Source organism: Gekko japonicus, unplaced genomic scaffold, assembly GCF_001447785.1.
Source record: "Gekko japonicus isolate JY-2015 unplaced genomic scaffold, Gekko_japonicus_V1.1 scaffold2753, whole genome shotgun sequence".
Lineage (NCBI taxonomy): Eukaryota > Metazoa > Chordata > Lepidosauria > Squamata > Gekkonidae > Gekko > Gekko japonicus.
In genome coordinates this window covers 75,678-96,773 of record NW_015173219.1, presented here as the reverse complement: position 1 = coordinate 96,773, position 21,096 = coordinate 75,678, and the positions used below count along the sequence as shown (strand labels likewise).

Here is a 21,096-nt window from a genome sequence, read left to right as displayed (position 1 = left end):
TAGAATCATTGAGTAGTTAATTAGTATGCTAATTGATGAAAAAGCAGGTTGCTTAACAGAATTTGACATCTGCGCCTACACTCTGTTTCGTTAATAAATCTTCGTAAAAGAGTAGCCAACTCAGATCCTTTGTCGCAAAGCGTTGAGATAAGCTGGTGCTTCCTGCAGTCCCCCACCCCATAATGCTATGCTGCAAAAACAGCCCTGGTTCTGCCTTCTGGATTGTGAGGGCCTCCTACCACAAGTATGGCGTCCCAAAAGGGACATGACAAGGCTGTCCTCTTCCAGGTTGCCACAGTGCTACAGTGAGGGTTTGCAGATTGGTCTGAAGCCCTCTCTTTGTATGTGACCTTCAAATACTGTTGGGTTGACATTGCATCTTTGTCCAGGTTGAATTCCATCATTTGAGGGCCAAATTAAATGTAATACCAGGTAGTCTGTGAATGGAACAAGGTGATTTGGGATGGAGCCTCGGCGGTTGGGGAGAAAGCGAGATAACCCTTCCCCTCTGCATCAAAGCAAATTCTCCCCACCCCACTTCAGCTGCTCTTTGCTCTGCTGGTTAAACATACAAGCACACTCCTGGAGAGGAGTAACATAGAATGAGAAAACACCGGGGGGGGGGGGGTTTGACACCCCACTGCTTGTGTCGCACCCATAATGGAAACCAGATCATCTGCCCCATGCTGCTGTTTCAAGCCTGAAAAACCAGCTGTGGGAGGTCCCTTCTCAGATCTTCCGCCACCATGTTTCATTTGGCCCTAACTTGCCCCTTTTTAATTTGGGCTTCACTCACAGCAATTAGTTCATGCCGGTCTGTGTGACTTCCCACAACACCCTTCTGTGGCAAGTAAGCAGCTGTTCCACATTGCTGTGGCCCCAAGTGGAGAAGAGAAATACTGTCAATCTCCATATTCCCTGGAGTGGAGGAAGGGGCACCACGTTGAAAAGGATAACTCTACTGAACCCAACTATTTGCTGCCTTGGAGGTAGGGCTGCCAAGCCGCGGCGGGGGATCCGCATGTCTTTACAGGATCCCTGCCGCGGGGACAGTGATACGCGTTGCACCACCGTCTCGGTGGCTTGGCAGCCCTACTTGGAGGACAGAGAAAAAGTTATGCACTTTCTCCAGGCCGTTCACATCTTTAGTGGGAAGCAGCTAAGCTACTGCTGAGTCTTCTAGTAACACCTGAAGAGCCAACAGCCACTGATCCAAATATTGCTTTTAAAAAGATCAGTATCCCTCAGAATCTGAGCATGTTGAACGTTTGGATTTGCACGTTTTGAACTCTTTGCCAGTTTCTGAACGTGTGCTGTTGTTTTTGGCACTAAAACACAGCAGGCAGTCCAAGCCCGCTCCATCTTCAACTGCTTCAGGCCCACGCATTGCTTGCTCCTGCACTCATCTTCTTTGCCTGCCTGGGGTTGTGAGGTGGAGGAGATACATGTAAAGCTGGGCTCGGTGACCTGAGCAGTTAATACAGCCGTTATCGCCTGTTGCTGCAGATCCAAGGCTCTTCAGAGAACATGGCTTGTAAGTGGAGCCAGATAATCCCCTGCACACAGTTAATACGTGCATCTTTATCTCCTCCTTGGTAGTATTATCTCCCTGCCAACCTGATGTAGGAGATTCTTTTAAGAGCAGTTTTGCTGGATCAGTTCAGAGGTTCATCTAGTTCAGCATTCGGTTGCTTCTTGGAAACTCCCAAACCCCAGGGGATGAAGGCAACAGCCATCCCTGAAATGCATCAGATGTCTATCCAGAGCTCTACCTTGCCCTGTTTTCTTCTTAAGGCAAACGTCAGGACAGGCTGCCAACAAGGAAACCTTGAACCTTTTCCCCATGTGGGGGCCCTCTCAGCTAGGGTGACTTTGCTTTATTGTGCCTGGTTTCTGTAGCTTCATAAAAATGAGCCCAGTTTCTCTCACACCTTTTCTTTCTAATGCCCCTGCAGGCTCCTCTGGACTTGCCAAGGCAAGAGATTAAATCAAACGGAAAGACGTGGGGTCCCAGCTGGCCTCGCGCCTGCTTCTTGGTTGCTTCCCACCCCCGTTACCAGACTGTAAATATTCTCTCTGAATTAGGCAAATTTATGGAGAGGGAGAGAGCTATAAACCACTATGAACCCTGTCTGAATAGGAACCCTCTATGCTCAGGGAAAGCACGCTTCTGAGTACATGCAGACAGTGTTCCATCTAAGCTGAGCTGGTGTGAGCTAGCTCACAGTTCTTTAGCCTCTGGCTCACACATATTTGTCTTAGCTCAGGAAGGATGACTCCAGAGCGAACTAGTTTATGCAGTAGCCAAATCTCTTGCCCACAACTTTAATGCCAGTAGCTCACAAAATAGAATTTTTGCTCAGAAGACTCCACAGCTTAGAGGGAGCATTGCATACAGAGAGCCAGCATAGTGTAATATTTAAAAGCAGCAGACTCTAATATGGAGAACTGGGTTTGATTCTCCACTCCTCCACATGTCTGTTGTGGGGACAGGTGATTGTAAGCCATTTTGAGACTCCTCAAAGTAGAGAAATGTGGAATATAAAAATCTACTCCTCTTCTTCTTCTGAGTACCTAGCTGTTGCTGGACAAGAAACAGCAGCAGGCTGTTGCCCCCATGCTCAGCTCGTGGGCTTCCCAGAAATATCTGGCTAGTTCCCACTGGAAACAGGATGATGGGTTAGTGGATTCTTGATCTAATCTGGCAGACTTTTCTTACATTGTAGTTAAATCCATGGAGGGATACCTATATGGTCATGATTGACATGATAGCTCAGTGGAACAGTCTACCTCTGAATGTCAGTTCTTTGGGGGGGGGACATGTCATTATACATCTGAAATTCATAGTCTGGTGCTGGCAAGGGGTATCTCTGTATCGTGTATGGGGTGATGGGAAGGTGGAATAAGGATGGAGAGGTGAACCTCATCAGGGCTTAGGTGCTTGGGACTTGGCGAGATGAGTAAATTGCGCACGCTCACATCCCACGATAGAATGAGGTGCCTGTGGGTGTCCATTTCACCACCTGTTTGAAGAAGTGGACACTGGTCCCCAAAAGCTTTTCCCGGAATACAGTGTGCTAGTCTTTAAGGTGCCACCTCTACTGTTTATTTGTCCATGTGGTGGTGGTGGTGGAAGGTGCCATCAATTGGCATCTGACTTATGGCAGTCCCGTAGGGGTTTCAAGGCATGAGTGAAAAAGAGGTGGTTTGCCTTGGCCTGCATCCGTGTAGCAACCCTGGGTGTCCTTGGTACTAGGCTAGGGCCAACCCTGCTTAGCTTCTGAAGTTTGACAAGATCAGGCTACCCTGGACCATCAGGCACTTCTCTGTGTTCCTCGACATTTTCAGGGGGAGGCATAACAAGAGGAGCCTTTTAGCCCCTATGTCCTGTTTACAGGTGTTCCGAGGTCCTCTGGTTGGCTACCCTAGGAATTGGGATGCTGGGCTAAAAGAACTCCCTGGTTAGATCCAGCCAGGCTCTTCTAATGTTGTTTATGCTCCTCTCCTTTTCATGGCAGGCCTGTACAACTCCATGGACAGCTGGATGATCGTCCCCAACATCAAGCAGAACCACTACACGGTGCACGGGCTGCAGAGTGGCACGCGATACATCTTTCTCGTCAAGGCGATAAACCAGGCTGGCAGCCGGAACAGTGAACCTGCCAGGCTCAAGACAAACAGTAGGTATCTTAGGTATCAGGGAGGGAGCTGGTGTTGCACAGTCAAAAGCACCTTGCTTAACCAGAGAGCTCTACCAGCAGTGTCTGGCTTATTTTGAGAAAGATGCCACACTTACAGAGTCAGGACGTTCCCTCTAAGCTGTGGAGTCTTGTGAGCAAAAATTCTACTTTGTGAGCTACTGGCTTTATAGTTGTGAGCGAGCGATTTGGCTACTGCATGAATTAGTTTGCTCTGGAGCTGTCTTTCCTGAGCTAAGACAAAAATGTGTGAGCCGGAGGCTAAAAAACTGTGAGCTGGCTCACACTAATTCAGCTTAGAGGGAACGAGGCTTACCCAAGAACTTTGGCATTCACCCTCAGAACAGATAACCTTCTCCCAGACATTTGTGTGCTGTCGGGGACCCATAGTCTTCATGCACTTTGGGGTCACTCATTTTGCAGTCACTTTGGGGTCACGCATTGAGAGCCAGTTTGGTGTCGCGGTTAGGAGCGCCGACTCTAATCTGGGAGAACCGGGTTTGATTCCCCACTCCTCCACTTGCACCTGCTGAATGACACTGGGCAAGCCATAGTTCTGGGCCAGGGCTCTTTTTGTAGAAAAAGCCCAGCAGGAACCTATTAGCATAATAGGCCTCACCCAACACCAGAAACCCATTAGCATATTAGGCCACGCCCCTGCCAGCACAGCTCATTAGCACATTAGGACGCACCCCCATGTTACCAGAAGTGTGGTTATCCAGCCACACCCACCTTTTGCTTGTTATTCTGTTTACCTTGTTTGTTGTCAAAACCCAGGGCTTTTTTTGTAGCAGGAACTCCTTTGCATGTTAGGGCACACACCCCTAATGTAGCCAATCCTAATGAGTTTCTGCTGTTGGGTGTGGCCTGTTATGCTAATGAGTTCCTGCTGGGCGTGGCCAACTTGGGAGCCAGCCGGAACGCCGTTCCTGTGCGTTCCTGCCCAAAAATAGCCCTGGTTCTGGCATAGCTGTTCTTGAAAAAGAGCAGTTTCTGTCAGAGCTACAGCATCCCACTCGGCTTAAAGGAGTGCACGCCTTGAAAAACTGTTTTAAAATGATACCCACCCCATTGAGGCCATGTAGGACTCTCCTTCATTTGGCAGACTTGCTTCCTGCGCATTTGGCTCCAGACTGCTGCCTTGCTACTTTTCTGTAGGAGTGAGGTTTGGTTCATACGTGTAGAAGAGTGAAGCGGTAGAATGCAGAGGGCGGCAGAGGGGATTGTACCACTTCGGACTGTCCATGCAGTACCCCAGCAAAGCATTTTTGTTATGATGCCCATGCTTAAAAGGGAAAAAAAAGCTCTTTGCAAATAGAAAGCTAGCAGAGCAGAAAGAAGTGGATTCCCAGCTGTGCTACCTTTCTGTGTACATGGAGTTTTTGAGCAAAGGAACATCAAACGCTGGAATCCCATCGTCTTCCGTCTTAAGTGATGCAGTCCGTTCTGCCTCTTCAGCAGTCCACTACCTCTTTCTTATGTCAACCCAAACAAAGAGTTTGTGCTGACTGCAGAAGGGGACAGCAAACCAGTCTCAGATTTGAGAAGGTGCACATGAAAGAGGGGGAAAGATCCACTGTAACATCAGAGGGCTTGAAATACTTGCACTAGCCTGAGTTTCAAGGGACTGGCTTGGCACAAATGAAACAGAAAAACAGAACAGTTTCTCTGCAGGCCATATTCACTCAAATCAGGATTCAAGCTCTAGACTAACCATTGCATAGATGTGGCACTCTGTACTGAAGAAGCTGGCAGAAAGCTTTAGAGCGACCCTGGGGTTGAAAAGATCAAACCAACAAGCAGCCATTTGGATGCAGCTGGTTGTAAATAGTTCCCGTGTTCTGACAATGGGGCTGTTTGGATTTGAGGACAGTAGGTGGAACCAGCAGTATAATGGCAGGAGGAAGTCAAGACCATTGGGCCATCTTCCCAATATCATCCACTCCTCCCAGAAACTCTTCTGTTGGATATGCTGAACGAGCATGCTAAGACTGCATTCTGTCACTGAGCTACAGGTTTTTCCCTCTTGGTCACTGGTGTCTCTAAGCAAACATCCTGTCACTTTCAATGGATGGTAATGAGGGCTAGATAAATAGTGAAACTCAAACAAGGCCCGGTCATATAATGCTCTTGAATGTAAGATAATTGCCTTTTATAGAGCCAGATTATTAATCCATCCATCTTGGTGTTGTCTGTGCTCACTAGCAGTGGCTTTCTGAGGACTTGGGCAGAGAAAGGTCTCTTGTACCATATGCTGCCTTGACATCCCGTCACTGGAGGTGCCAGGGACCTCTGGCCTGTGCTCTGCCACTAAGTTGTAGCCCCTCCAGCTCTGGTCTACTGGTTAATTCTAGGCCTACTCTCTGGAATAACTGTTCCTGATTCAGTCCCAGCCTTACCTGGTTTAGGAAGCTGAATTTCCATAGGCCCCTCCAATTGAGCCTGACAATCTAGGAGCTCTTCCTTTTTTTCCTGTTTGCATGATGTTTCATTCTGTCTACCATCTGCACTCCACCGGGCATTTAAAGTGATTTATTGCCTCCGCTGCTCCCATCACTCCCTGGGAACCACTATGCCTTGAAGTGAAAAAAACCAAATCAAATCTCGTCTGTGCGTCGAAAAGAACGGCTCGGCACTGATGAAAACCAAGCCCTGGACTCGGTCTTTTATTAAAAATGTATCACTTGACTATTTGGCGTTTCGGCGCAGGCCTCCGAAAGAATGGATTGTTGGCTTGACAGATGAGCTGAGCGCTAACAGGTCCCCTCCTTGGGAGGGAAGGAGGTTCGTGTCAATGAACTGATGGGCCCAAGGGGTGCGGGGAAAGGTAGGGTAGCCAGGCCAGTTGCCTATTCCGCGTCAGACGGCGGGGAGATTAGAATGCAGCTAAGTGCTCTGCATCACAGGGAACTCCATTTGCTAGATTAACGGAGCACCCAGTCAAAAGACGTGTTTCTTATTCTTTGCAGTGGATTTGTCAGCTTTTGGCCTGATGGCAGAAAGGCAGGGCGGGTTTCATGGAACTGACTCTGAAATCCTGATCTTCCTGGTTATATTGCAGATTGTAATAAGAGTAATGAGAGACTATTGTGTTTGGGTTTTTTTAAAAAACCACTGTCCTTTATTTAATATTGGAATATTGCCTGGCTATTAAAATCGTTATCTTGCAGCCTCGTGCAGGGAACAAAAGGACATTCAAATATAAATATGTGCCGTTGGTAGTGTGGCACTCAGATGAAACTCGGCCTCCTAATTAAAGTGGCCTTGATGCTCCTGCAGGAGACATGTGCATAAACAGCTCCAGGAGCTGGAAGGTTTCTTTGCCAATTGCAGGGTGCTTTGAAAGTGCCGTAGCCCTGCTTCCCTCTTTTGGAATCAAAGACCTTTTGCTTTTCCTATCAGATAACAACACAGAAAGCAGCGGGTGGCTGTTTGACTGAGGCCACCCTGAAACTCAAGACGACTGCTAGCTTGGCCAGGGCATTCCTCCACAGACATAACCCACTTGCACCTTCCGCTCTCCTTGCTTTTACCAGCAGAAGCAGGATTAGAGCTGTACACAGGGGCCCGGAAGAGACCGGGCACTGGGGATACGAACATAAGAAAGAGCCCTGCTGTATCGGACCAGTGTTCCATCTAGTCCGGCAACCTGTCTCACACAGCAGCCAGCCAGTTACCCTGGGTGGTCAACAAATGGGCCATAAAGGCCATTGCCACCCCACTGTGCATCCTAGGGCTGGTATTCGAGGATTGCTGCCTCTGAATATGGAGGTTCCCTTTGATTACCATGGCTAGTAGTCATTGATGCTTGAAGGAAGGGTGCAGAAGGAGCTTAGGTGGACTGGTAAAGTAAAGGTAAAGGTTCCCTTGCTCGAAAGCCAGTCGAATCCGACTCTAGGGTTGCAGTGCTCATCTCCGTTTCAAAGCCGAAGAGCCAGCGCTATCCAAAGACGTTTCCGTGGTCATGTGGCCGGCATGACTAAACACCAAGGCGCACGGAACGCTGTTACCTATTTATTTATCTACTTGCAATTTCTTGCTTTCAAACTGCTAGGTTAGCAGGAGCTGGAACTAGAGACTGGAGCTCACTCCGTCATGCGGCACACTCGGGTCTCGAACTGCTGAACTACCGACCTTCCACAGCCTGAAGTTCAGCGTCTTAACCACTTGAGCCACCGCAGCTCTGGTAGCCTGGACTGGTAGCCTGACGGAATTCCCGAGTGCCGGCTGTGGCAGCAGGCGGTGAGAAAGAAGGAAGGTCACGCTTGGCCTCACAGGACCTGCTCTCCACCCTATGCAGTGTGTCAGATTGTGGCCTCGGGCTGAGAGCCACACCCTTCCCTCTACAAAAAAGGGGTTTTGCTCTGCCTTAGTTCTTGCATCCCCAGCCACTGGGAAGAGTGCAGCAGGAGAGGTTCAGAGTGTCCCTCTTGTGGAGTGGAGGCGGCAGTCTGAATGACTCTGTGGGACAGGGGCGGAACCATGCCTGTATGCCCTGCCCACGTCTCAGATGATGGGCAGCCAGGGTGGAGAAGGAGAGAGCAGTCAAGCGTGGAAGGGGGGTGCCGTTCCTGTGTGCATTCTCCTATCCATCACAGCTGTCTGGTTGCAACCATGCGGTCCCTTCCTGCTTCCGTAACTGCCTTTGTTAACTGAAAATACATTTCTGCCCCTCCTTTCCAGCACGCGTGGCACCTTCAACAGGAGATGAAGCAAGAAATCCTTAAACTTATAAATCAGAGGCCATGTTGTGCCTGGAAAGTTGGGGCCTGCAGCTCCTCCAGAATGGCAGTGGGTAATGTGCTCTGGCAGGCCTCTTCAGCACTCCTTTAGTTGAGGAGTAGGAGTAGGCCTATACTTCCGCACAGATCACTCACGTGCGCACACTGTCCTTTTGTGTATTATTCAGGGATTTCCTAAATCAGGTTAAGATGGAAATTGGTGACTCCAGAGTGCAGGGGGAGGGGGGAGCTGGCTTGCTACAGTGACAGCAGCTGCACCAGAGATCTGCCCATTGTCATCAGTTGCGTATTATCTTGAATAGAATATAATAGAATAGGAAGTCTCGAGTTGTAGAAAGTCTGCAGGAATCTCCTTAGAGTAGCTTTGGCGCTTTCTCTCAGCGGTATGTTTCCATTTGCCATTGTAATGTAGAATAGTGGCTGTCCAAATGCTCAGCTATGCCAAAAGCATTTAGTCCTTCTGCTTCTAATAACAGCTAACCAATTGCCTCTAGAAGTTTGCAAACAGAACCTGGAGGTGATGGCCATTCCTGGTGTTTGGTACTCAGAGGAGTAAGGAGTACTGCCTGTGTGTGTGGAGACTTTTAGCTATCATGGCTTATAGTCGCAATGCTCCCTCTAAGCTGTGGAGTCTTGTGAGCAAAAATTTAGCTTTGTGAGCTACTGGCATTAAAGTTGTGAGCGAGCGATGTGGCTACTGCATAAATCAGTTTGCTCTAGAGCCATCCTTCCTGAGCTAAGACAAAAATGTGTGAGCCGGAGGCTAAAAAACTGAGCTAGCTCACACTAACTCAGCTTAGAGGGAACACTGGTCACAGGCACCCATTGGACAGTGCCTGTGACCTGACTAACCACAGCCAACAAAAATACTCATCCTTCACCTCTTGCGCCATTTTATGAACATTTTCTCCCCCACTTCAGAGAGAGCATTTTGAACATCTGCAGTAAGGAATGAGAGACTTAACACAGCAGTGCTATCCTCCAGTCAGATACTTGTGTTCAGGCATTGGCAAGATCCGACACCCAGTGGCAGGAAAGGTGACTGAAGCTTGGTTGTCGCATGCAGTACAGTGAAGTGGCAGAGTGCTCTAGTGGCAGAGTGGGCCATACCACTTCAGACTGTAGGTGAGGGATTACGTTTTGCAAAAGTTTTCGTACCTTAATAATTCCCTGCAATTGGGAAACTACCACGTGTCAAGTGCTAGATCAGAACCTTTATCCCTGACGTGATAATTTTTTCTCTCCTGTTCACCGGGAGTTTTTAGAGTAGGGAGCACTGAAAATATGACTCTACCAAGTCATACTTTTTGCTACCGTGTTCTGCTGTCAGTGTCTACCATGCCTATGTACCTGGAACAGAGGGATTGGCGGGCAGGCAACAGGGGAATGGTCTCAAAGCACAGGCTCGTGGCTTCTCCCATCAAGAAATTGCCAATGGTGTGAGAACACAGTAGAGCTATACAACAGGGCAGCAGTGTAGGACTGACTCTTGAGAATCAGACTCTCTGATTTCCAAGGCCAGGAGGGTTTTAGTCTGTGGTATTTGCAGGCTGCGCCGTTCTCTTCTCTAGCTGGCAGCCCCAGAGGCACGGGGATTAAGGAATCTCTTCCTGGACCATCTAGGTTTGGTGCTCATCTAACATTTCCTCCCCAACCTCCCATCCTCAACATGAGGACTGGATGGAGTTCTATTAGCAGAGGGGGAGATGGTTGTGCAGTGGATACAGTTCAGTTGAGGCACACATCGATTGACTGTCTGAAACAGCAGAAAGTATATTTTTCTCCCTTCTACCTTTCTGCACGGTCTAGGGAAGCGTGTGCTTTGGTGGCGGAGGGGCCGAGTCTCACCACTGTAGCCCGGCAGGGTCCAAACCTCATTTTCTGCCTTTGATTGGTTTCTGCAGCCCGAGCTGTTTGTGAGGAAAAGGCCCTTGAAGCTGAAATTTTTTCCATCGGTGGTGGAAAAATTACTGTGAAGCCACGAGGGCATGCTTCCTGTATCGCGTAATAACAGAGCGTCTGTGGTGGGGATTGACTGGCACTGGCTTTGGATTGGGGAGGGGGGACTAAATGATGCACAGACAGTTTCTGCTGCTCCATGAGACTATTATATGGGCACTTAAGGGGGCCATTCTCCCCTGCAATGTGCCTGTATCACTCCCATTAATGCTAATAGAGAATAAAACCTTTAAGGAATTCAGACCACTTAGATTTGATTTTCCCTGCTTTTCTGGGTCTTCAGCTCCACTTCCACCTTTTTGAAAACATCTCCCCGATAGTCTGTTAGCAACCCCAGAGCAGATGGAACTTCCCAGGGGTGAAACTGGGGCTGGGATCCGGGCAGGACAGTTTCGGTTCCTGAAGGCTTTTATGAAGTTAGTGTTCCCCTGCCTTGCGTTTTTTAAAATGCACCTGGGGAACTATGAAGATAAATGTCCAAAGATGTCTTGGGCACTTCCACGCACGACACGGAAAGCACCCTTAAGCCTTGTATATTCACTGTCCGTGTGTGGCCAGATCTTGTGATGTGGTTTTTCTGGGCTTTGTCTAACGTTTTAAAAGCGCTTTGGACAGTTCAAAGAACATCATGTCATTGTTACCGCCGCCTGATAAAGGAGGTCGGTGCTGTTGTCCGCATATTGCAGACGAGGGAGTGATGTGTGACCTTTCTGCCGATGATTTGTACCACCCCCCTCAGCTGCTCTTTGCCCCATGGGGCAGTATGCACAGGTATCTCTTGTGTTTGTACATAAGAACAAATGTTGGATCAGGCCAAAGGCCCATCTAGTCCAACACTCTGTCACACAGTGGCCAAAAATACCATGTAACAGCTTCGGTAGGCACGGTTTTAGATCAGGAAAATAGTGTACAGGAGAAGAAATGAACATCGTCTCCCTCCAGCTTGACTTCTCCAGCCTAATTCCACCATCACCCTTTTCCTGGCCGCTGTTTTGTAGTGTGTGTTTTGTTTTTTTAAAACTAAACAAAATTTTTGATTTCCTTTGTCAAGTCTTGTTGGGTTCGAAAGTTCAATCTCATGGCCCACGTGTGCAGCCGTAAAGCTGTATTTTTTAATTTTTTTATAATGGATCATGAATTCTCAGTTGCATAGACTGCCCATGAGGATTTCCCAGTGAGTACACTTCTGGTGTGTAGTTGTGGCACTGGCCAAGCAAAGCCTGGCTCCGGAACAAAGTTTGATAGCCGAAAGTTTTTCTTTTGTTTTTGAGGCAGTCTCGCCATGAGCTAGGGGGTGATGTTGCTGTAGTGGGGGGCAGAGCTGACCTCCTGGGGTTCATGTCTTCAGGGGGTTGTTCTACTGAAGACTCACAGAAACAAACAGGAGCCCAAGTTCTATCAGGAACACTGCTGGATTGCAGCGGAGCTGGAAGAGCCCTGCTGGATTCGCCCAAGGGTCCATCTGCTTCCATAACTGCACAGCCGGAACATTTCAGTGCAAGAACCTTCCATCAAACTGCAAACCGTGTTAATTGGTAAAGGGATTGCCGTTTGGATTTGCTCACTTAAGATCCAGAAATATCTTGGGATGGGTCCCGGACTCCTTCAGGTGCAGCATTTTTAGGTTGGCATGATACGACGTTGGAATGCAATGCAGCATTGATTGGGTTGTATACTGTCCTCAGCACTGAAAGGACAGCTCTAACGTAGAAGAAGAAGAAGAAGAGATTGGATTTATACCCCGCCCTTCACTTGGAGTCTCAGAGCGGCTTACAAACTCCTTTCCCTTCCCCTCCCCACAACAGACACCCTGTGAGGTGGGTGGGGCTGAGAGAACTCTGACACAAACTGCTCTTTTTCAAGAACAGCTGTGCCAGAGTTATGGCTTGCCCAAGGTCACATCAGCAGGTGCAAGTGGAGGAGTGGGGATTCAAACCCAGTTCTCCCAGATTAGAGTCCGCGCACTTAACCACTACACCAAACTACACCAAACGTACCTACAGTATGACCTTCGAGAGCAATATTCTCTAGTGTGGTAAAATGTTTAGAGGGACAATAAGGGGAGGTGGAAGGAGAACTTTTGGGTTTGCAGTACATTTTGCTTGCTTCTGTCCTTTTAGGCCAGCCCTTCAAACTGGACCCCAAAATGGCCCACAAGAAGCTGAAGATCTCCAATGACGGGCTGCAGATGGAGAAAGATGAGAGCTCCCTGAAGAAGAGCCACACACCTGAGAGGTTCAGCGGGACGGGGTGTTACGGTGCGGCAGGCAACGTCTTCATCGACAGTGGCTGCCATTATTGGGAGGTGACTGTGGGCTCCTCCACCTGGTAAGTGGCTTTGGTGCTGCTGCTGCACTAAGGTAGGCCAACTGAGCAGGGAATGTACTGAATTAAGATCACGAGGAAGAACCCAGGCCAAGCTCATCTTTTGTTTCCAGCCTGTGGCCAGTTGGTTGCTTCTGGTACACTTGCGCACCGGGCAATGCAAGTGTACACTTCTGGTATACTTGCACACAGGGCAATGTTGCCTGCCTCTAGCACTTGGTACCTGGAGGGTATACGACTTCTGAACATGGACGTTCCATGTAAGTGTCAAGGTTCGTAACCACTGATAGACCTATCCTCCGTGAATTTGTCTAATCTAAGCTATTTTATTTTATGATGTTTGCATCCTGCCATTCCTCCAGGGAGCGCAGGGCTCTGTACATGGTTCCCCCTTCCCCATTTTATCAGCACAACAACCCTGTGTGGTCGGCTAGTCTGAGAAAAGGTGACTGGCTCAAGTCAAACTAGTGAGTTTCATGGCTAAAATTGCACTTGGAACGCTGGTCTTTCCGGTTCTAGTTCAACACTTATAACGTCTATACTGCACTAGCAAGTGACCACCCACATATCTAGTATTCGTGAATCTGCAAAAGGGAAGGCAGAGCCCTTCACTTCATCGGGCTGCCAGAGAGAATGCTCTTAACTTGAGCTATAACTGTCCTGTCCTCTTTCAAAGAGCCTGGTTGGAGGAGCCTGGTTGGAGGAGCATGACCTCATATGTTGAGCAGCAGTCCTTCAGGGAGGTTCTTCCCAAGCATAAAGGGGTATAAAAGAAATAGCTAAATAAGTAAAATTTGGTCCCAGCTGGGTATGCCATCCATCATCCTTGGCTTGAGGGGATAGTGAGCCTTTTCATGAGTCTGTGTTCTTCCATAATTCCCTGTTCTTTTGCAGACACCTGGTGCAGTCAGTGGCTGGTTTCGATTGGAGGTACCTTGGGTTTGGGGTCCAGGGGCATGTTAGGGATGAGCTGGTAGAGCTCTGCTGAGCTGGCAAGGGTGGGTCTCAGCCTTGTGTTGAAGACCCCTAGGGTGATCATTGGAGGGGGCAGGACATCAACATTCATGCAGAATTTGCCTTCATTGGTCAGTTCAGGACTTCATGGCCATCATGGGAACCGTGACACTGTCCCAGGTTGTTTTGGGTCCAGCACAGGACAGGTCATGTTTATTAATTTGCAACATGCAAATATGGCCTTTCTGCCCCCACGTGCAAGATGGTTTACAATCCAAAATAATGGCTTGTTGCGTGTTTTTTGATGGTTTACAATCCAAAATAATGGCTTGCACAATGTCTATTAAAAGACACAGGAAGAGAGGAGGAAGGCAAGACTACTCAGGTACCAACCCTTGGCTCTGTTTTTCCGCATCCATTAGTTTTCTAGGGGTCTGGTTTTAAGAGGACCAACATGAGTCCATTGCCACTCTCACATCACTGTCTGCATTAGACATTGCTGGTTTTAACCCTCCTCCTCTGCAAAACTAACTCTGAAGCCCTTAGAACGTCCACAAGGAATTCTGGTTTAGCTGGAGCAATAGACAGAGTTGCTTCCCAGTATCTTATCTGATGTGTGCCAGGGAGCTGGTAGATTTGCAGTGGGCTCAGGGATAGTTCGATCACTGTTGGCATTGGTTCGGTGGCTTATCCAGGGGAGCTTTAAGAAGTGGTGTGTGAGATCCTGGCCCCTGGGACAGACCTCCTATAAGAGTCTCAAGTCATTAGTCCACTGTGACCAATCTGCTAGATTCCTTGTGGACAAAATTGCTCTTACGTGGTTGACTTGAATGCCGGTTCCGCAGATCCATTATTTCAGATGTCGGAAGCATCATTTGGTTGCAGTTGCCTGGATTATTTTGCATTGCCCTCCTTGAATGGATGGATGTGGAGGGAATGCTTAATGTTGGGAAGGCCTTCCCATCTTTGCCCTTCTCGGTTAGTTGAACCCTGCCAGAATAGTGTTGGGGGTCCTCTTACAGGTATTATTAATACCCTGAAAGAGGCAGTGGTAATGTCTCCAGTAAAGGAACAATCTTTAGGCAAGAATGATCCAAGCAATTATTGGTCAGTGTGCAGTCCTCCATTCTTGGTCAAGGGCATGTGGTTGGCAGAGAAGCTCCAGGCATGCCTGAATGGCAGTTCTCTTACCGACCAGTTTCATTCTGGCTTCTGTGAAGGCAGCAGCACTGGTGGGTTGGTCTGTTCTAGATAGGAGGTGTTAGTTCCTATTAATTCTGTTTGGTTTGTCAGCGTGCTGCAGTAGGGCTGATCATTCTGGGGCACGACGAATCCCAGGAGTGGCTCTCTGATCATGTCCGTCCTCCTTGCCCAGAAAACGTCATGTATTAATGTCAGTGGTCATCGCTGAAGGACTTGGCTTTCATGTTTGGTTTGTCAGCGTGCTGCAGTAGGGCTGATCATTCTGGGGCACGACGAATCCCAGGAGTGGCTCTCTGATCATGTCCGTCCTCCTTGCCCAGAAAACGTCATGTATTAATGTCAGTGGTCATCGCTGAAGGACTTGGCTTTCACAGAGCTCACGAGAAGCTGTAGAGCTGGTTGTTGTCAGTATGCTGATGACACTTGATAGTTTATTTCTTTTAAGCCTCCAGCTGCAGCTCTCTTCTTTCTGAATCAGTGGCTGGATGCTGGTGGTTGAAGGGAGAACAAGCAGAACGCAGTGAAGACGGAGGCAGTGCTAGTTCGAAAAGGGGATTGCCAGTGTTCTCTCTAAGCTGAGTTAGTGTGAGCTAGCTCACAGTTTTTTAGCCTCCGGCTCACACATTTCCATCTTAGCTCAGGAAGGAGGGCTCCGGAGCAAACTCATTTATGCAGCAGCCAAATTGCCTGCTCACAACTTTAATCCAGCAGCTCACAAAGTAGAATTTTTGCTCACAAGACTCCACAGTTTAGAGAGAGCGTTGGGATTGGCATTCCTCTTTTGGATGGAATGAGTTTATCCTTTTCTGGTCAGAGCTCATGAGCATTCCTGAATCAATCTGTTTAATTGGACTTGCATGTTGGAATTGTTGCAAAGAATGCTTTTTTTTTCTCTCATCAGAGTTTAATTCAGAAATGGCCCTTCTGTCTGGACTCTGCTCACCAGTCTATGCTGATCCGTGCTTTTGTAACCTCTAAATTGGATTGCTGCAAATTAGATTACCGGGGTGGTTGTGGAAGACAGTCCAGAAGTTTCAATTAGTGTAGCCCACATTTTATTGGGTCTGGACCACTATGCACATATCGCACTGAAAACAACTTTATTGCCTGCCTGCTTGCTTCTGGGCTCAATTGAATGTGCTGGTTCATACTTTTAAAGGCCTTCTGATTACGCAGTACTGACCTTGATGAACCAGTGGGGTCTGGTCCAGTATGAGGCTGTTTCGTGTCCGATTCTCCTTGTATCAGAGGGCTTTCCCCATTTCATTTGTTGGTTTATTGGCTGGCTCTGCCAGCTTTTGCCATGTGTATCAATAATTATTATTTTATGCTGAATGGTTGATTACAGCTATGTTTTAGACATAGGAACATAAAATCATAAGACAGATCACTGTCTCAGACAGTGGCCAACCAGTTCCTCTGGACAGCCAACAACAGGGCATAGAGGCCAAGGCCTTCCCTTGATGAGGCCTCCTGACTCTGGGATTCAGAGGTTTAGTGCCTCTGAAGGTGCAGGTTCCCCTCAGTCACGATGGCTCGTAACCACTGATAGACGTATCTTCCATGAATCTATCTAATCCACTTTTAAAGTGTGTATCTGTGGCCATCCATACATCTTCTGGCAGTAAATTCCACATTTTAATCACTCTCTCTATAAAGTAGCATTTCCTTCTGTCTATCCTGAATCTACTGCCCGTCAGCTGCATTGGATGTCTCAAGTTCTACCATTTTGGGAGAGGGAGAAAAATGTCTGTCTGTCAGCTCTCTCCACCCGATACATTATTTTATAAACCTCTATCATGTCCCCCTTTAGTCATCTCTTCTCTAAACTGAAAAGTCACTGACTTTTCAGCCTTTCCTCATAAGGGAGGCTCAGAGTGGCTTACAAACTCCTTTCCCTTCCCCTCCCCACAACAGACACCCTGTGAGGTGGGTGGGGCTGAGAGAGCTCTGACACAAACGCCTCTTTTTCAAGGACAGCTGTGCCAGAGCTTGTGACTGACCCAAGGTCACATCAGCAGGTGCACGTGGAGGAGCGGGGATTCAAACCCGGTTCTCCAAGATTAGAGTCCGCGCACTTCACCACTACACCAAACTGGCTCTCAGTAAAAACCACCCTGAGCTTGTGAAAGGTGCAGGATATATATATCTTAATGTCAAGAGGAGCAGGGGTCCTAAATCATTGTATATATATATTTAAATTAAAAATAGTTACCCCAGAAGCGTGGCAACTGGAGCTGGTCAGGAACTGAGTGAATGTAAGTGAATGGCTGGACCACTTAGGAAGGGCGATAGATGCGGTACAGGAGCTATTACAGTCTTAGACCGATTTCACACAAGAGCCGCGCCACGGTCGTGCCTCCCTTTGCCCCTCTTCTATTGGTCAATTTCTCACTCGAAGCCGCGCGGCCGCATTTTGACCCGTGGCTTCGCCCGATTTTTCCCACGGTTTTGTGATCCTGTTTTTTGAGGATCGCGAAACCGCGGGGAAAATCGGGTGAAACCGTGGGTCAAAATGCGGCCATGCGGCTTCGAGTGGGAAACTGACCAATAGAAGCGGGGCAAAGGGAGGCGCGACCGCAGCGCAGCTCTTGTGTGAAATCGGTCTTAATGTCAAGAGGAGCAGGGGTCCTAGATCATTGTACCAAACTGCCAGGATCCCCCCTGGGCCAGTCCGGGGCAGGGAGGTCCCCCCCACGCACTGAAACCTCAGAGTCATGAAACCAAGTGTCAGGCATCCAGCACGCAGGGCCGACGTATTCTGTTAATACGTACTTCTGCAGGGAGCTGGTCTCTCACTTTGGAAATGCGCTTCTCAGAAAGCCCATTTTCATTCAGTCCCTTTCGCTGAAGGGCTTCATTTAAAAACGTACAGTGGCAGCAGGAACGCGGAGGCTGTGTGTACTTTCCCGGGTACGTGAGAAAAAGAGACTGCTAGCTCTGGTCTGCAGGGAGGTAGGGCGCGAATAATTGAGCTAGGCTAGGGTATGGCTGCGATTCAAAGCGAGCCTCCGGCCGTGTGTCACGCAGAAATTCATGGATCAAAGGCACAGCGGGGACTTGCGGCTTCCAGCCATCCTGATTGAAACATCATCAGCCCCCGTGCAGTTGCCCAGTTGAATTGTCCTCCTTGGAGCCAACATCCCTCCTTTCTTTTGTGGGGGAGCAGGGCCACCTGGCAGCTCAGTCGCCAGAAAGCCACTTTGAGCACTGTACTGGCCTGTTTTGCTGACTCTCGGTCCTCTGTTTGCATTTCAGGAGTGCCTTTGCTACACCTTGGTCAGCTACTTTGATCTACTTTGATCAATTGACTCAATTTGTGGCCTTCCCCCAAAGGCTTGGCGCGGATGACAGCATGACAGAAGCACAAAGCATTTAGGAATATTAAAACTTACCCACCCGTCCCCATACCAGCCTATTGTTTTGGCTGTCAGAGCCTCAGCGAAAGAAAAACAAGACCTTACACAGCTTCTGTTAAAAGGTAAAGGTTCCCTTGCTCGAAAGCCCGTCGAGTCCGACTCTAGGGTTGCGGTGCTCATCTCCATTTCAAAGCTGAAGAGCCAGCGCTGTCCGAAGACGTTTCCGTGGTCATGTGACCGACATGACTAAACACCAAGGCGCACGGAACACTGTTACCTTCCCACCGAAGCAGTACCTATTTATCTACTTGCAATTTCTTGCTTTCGAACTGCTAGGTTGGCAGGAGCTGGAACTAGAGACGGGAGCTCACTCCGTCATGCGGCACACTCGGGTCTCGAACTGCTGAACTACCGACCTTCCACAGCCCTGCAGTTCAGCATCTTAACCACTTGAGCCACCGCAGCTTCTGTTACATATATTCTAATAGGACTCTTTAATATGCATTTGAATTCTTTGCATTTGTTTACTTATATCCCACTTATTTTCTCAGTGGGCGCTCAAAATGGCTTAGCATATCATTTCCCCTCTTTAGGCAAAGAATGATCCAAGTAATTATCGGTAAGTTAAGCTGAGAGAATGTGACTGAGCCAAAGTCCCCCCCACGAGCTTCCACGACAGGAGTGGGGATTCGACCCCAAGTCTCCCAGGATCCCCGCCCGACAGTCTTATTCTCAAGGACAGTGCTGGCTCTCACGCCCTGTTCCCTCTTCTCTCCAGGTACGCCATTGGCATTGCCTACAAGTCAGCCCCAAAGAATGAGTGGATCGGCAAGAATTCCTCCTCCTGGGTCTTCTCCCGCTGCAACAACAACTTTGTGGTGCGTCACAACAACAAGGAGATGCTGGTGGACGTTCACCCCCAGATGAAGCGCCTGGGCATCCTCCTGGACTACGACAACAACATTCTGTCCTTCTACGACCCAGCCAACTCCCTGCACCTCCATACGTTTGAGATTTCCTTTATTCTGCCCGTCTGCCCCACCTTCACAATCTGGAACAAATCCTTAGTGGTTGCCTCGGGTCTGCCTGCCCCAGACTTCATAGATTACCCCGAGCAGCCGGAGTGCAACTGCCGCCCCCACGAGTCCCCGTACGTATCAGGGATGAAAGCCTGTCATTGAGGCACCAGGAGCGCCCACCCCCCCCCCCTTCCAGCCAAGCCTCAGGAACTTCTGTGCAATTCGACTGGAAGGCGGGCCTGGCGTCCTGCAGGGGTCAGCGGCCACACGCCACGTCTGGCTGGCTCCTGTCTCGCGGGAAGCCCACGTCTCCGTCCGGTGCACGCCCCATGGAAGGGTGTGGGTGGCGTTTCACTGACTTGTTTCGTTTTGTTTTGTTTTTGGGTAGCACTACTGAATTTTCTCCAATGGAGTTGGCATGTCTTGTTCCGGTTTCCTAATGGGGAAAAGGGTGTTGCTGGGCAGAGCATGGGGCGAGACCTCCTCAGCTGCCGGAATGTTGACGAATGAGAGTTTGCTTCTGTACAAAAAAGAAGTTCCTCAGGCACCTGGGATCCTCCCTAACCCCTGCTGTGTCGAGAGAGCTAAGCAGAATTTTGGAACCCAAGCCATTAACTAGAAACTATAGGGCTGTTCCACATGTGGGGCAATCACATGGGACAATTGCATACGCGGGGTTTTTCGTGCTGTGCATGCGCAGGAAAGCCTTGGCCCGTCTCAGCTTCCGTGCGTTTGCAATGAAAGCCCCAGAGCGGTGACTGTCCCATGCGGCGACATTCCTGCAGATTGCATCTTGTTTCCTATGCGGAAGGGCCTTCCGCGTAGAAATTTTTTTTAAGCATGTGAAACAGCCCATAGTGTTACGAGGACCACTACACTTAGTGCAGAAGCAGTGGCTGCCCAGAAGTCTATGACTACTGAAATGTATCTGGCTTTGGAAGGGGTGGGTTGCCTGCGCTGCGGCCCCAGAGACGATTCCCGGTGTGTTTCCTAATTGAGCAGGGTTTGTCAGAACCCCTTTTGAGGGAGTGAAATGAGACTGGGAAAACAAGAGGTTGAAACATGGGGAGAAGGAGCCCAGATTTTAGAGCCTGTGGCAGGTTTCTGAATTGGCGATTCCGGTCGATGCGGGCCACAGAAGGGTCCTGCCCAGTCTCTTGGCTCGGATGTTTTGGTTTGAGATGGGCCTGTACAGCTGGGGTTCAGATGAAAACTCACCCTGATCAAAGCGGGCTTGCTGCTTCCTTGTCCCCGCAGCTCTTGTTTCTGTGCGAGGACTTTCATGCAGGGCATGTCCTCTCTGGCTTTGGTCTGCAAAGGGGAAACCCAAGTGGACGGAGGAGCCAGAAAGCCTTTAGAAAAATTACAAAGAAAAGCTGCTGGCCTAGAGAATGTTGTACGCACCAGCACAGCATGCCAGTGAGGAGAAGGGTCTTGGGAGGGAATTGCAGGCACACACAAAGGATACCGAATTGGGAACGCAGCTAAGCCTGGAACTGTATAACAGACTTCTTTGTCTAGAGTAAACTCATGGGAAATGTTAGGGCTCCTCCTGACTTCGGGTCTTTGCTTTCAGCGGCAGAACAAATCAGGCTGGGGGAGTGGGGTGTATAGTTGGGCCATACGATGAGGACTCTAGTAGTTTCCAGTGGGGTACCCTGGCTGGCACTCTGTCCTGATCTGGATTGGCCAGTCTAGCCTGATCTCAGAAGCTAAGGAGGGTCAGCCCCGGCCACCAAGGAAGTCCCGGGTCACCAGGCAGAGGCTTGACGGTACTTTCTACCACCACCACGCTGTCTAATGATAACTACCCAGCCCTGGCGCTTAGCGTTCCGTG

At 49.1% G+C, this 21,096-nt stretch overlaps 1 protein-coding gene across 1 annotated transcript in view; it reads left to right on the top strand.

Moving 5' to 3' along the window:
• LOC107120067 (probable E3 ubiquitin-protein ligase MID2) overlaps positions 1 to 19,886 on the top strand; it is a gene marked incomplete at its 5' end in the record, with an annotated part of 72,865 nt that extends 52,979 nt beyond the window's left edge. The window contains 3 exons of the mRNA XM_015422705.1: positions 3,519 to 3,680; positions 12,520 to 12,727; positions 19,019 to 19,886. Of these exons, the coding sequence (XP_015278191.1) occupies positions 3,519 to 3,680; positions 12,520 to 12,727; positions 19,019 to 19,421 (773 nt within the window). The remainder of the gene's footprint in view (positions 1 to 3,518; positions 3,681 to 12,519; positions 12,728 to 19,018) is intronic.
• Between the last annotated feature and the right edge of the window lie 1,210 nt (positions 19,887 to 21,096).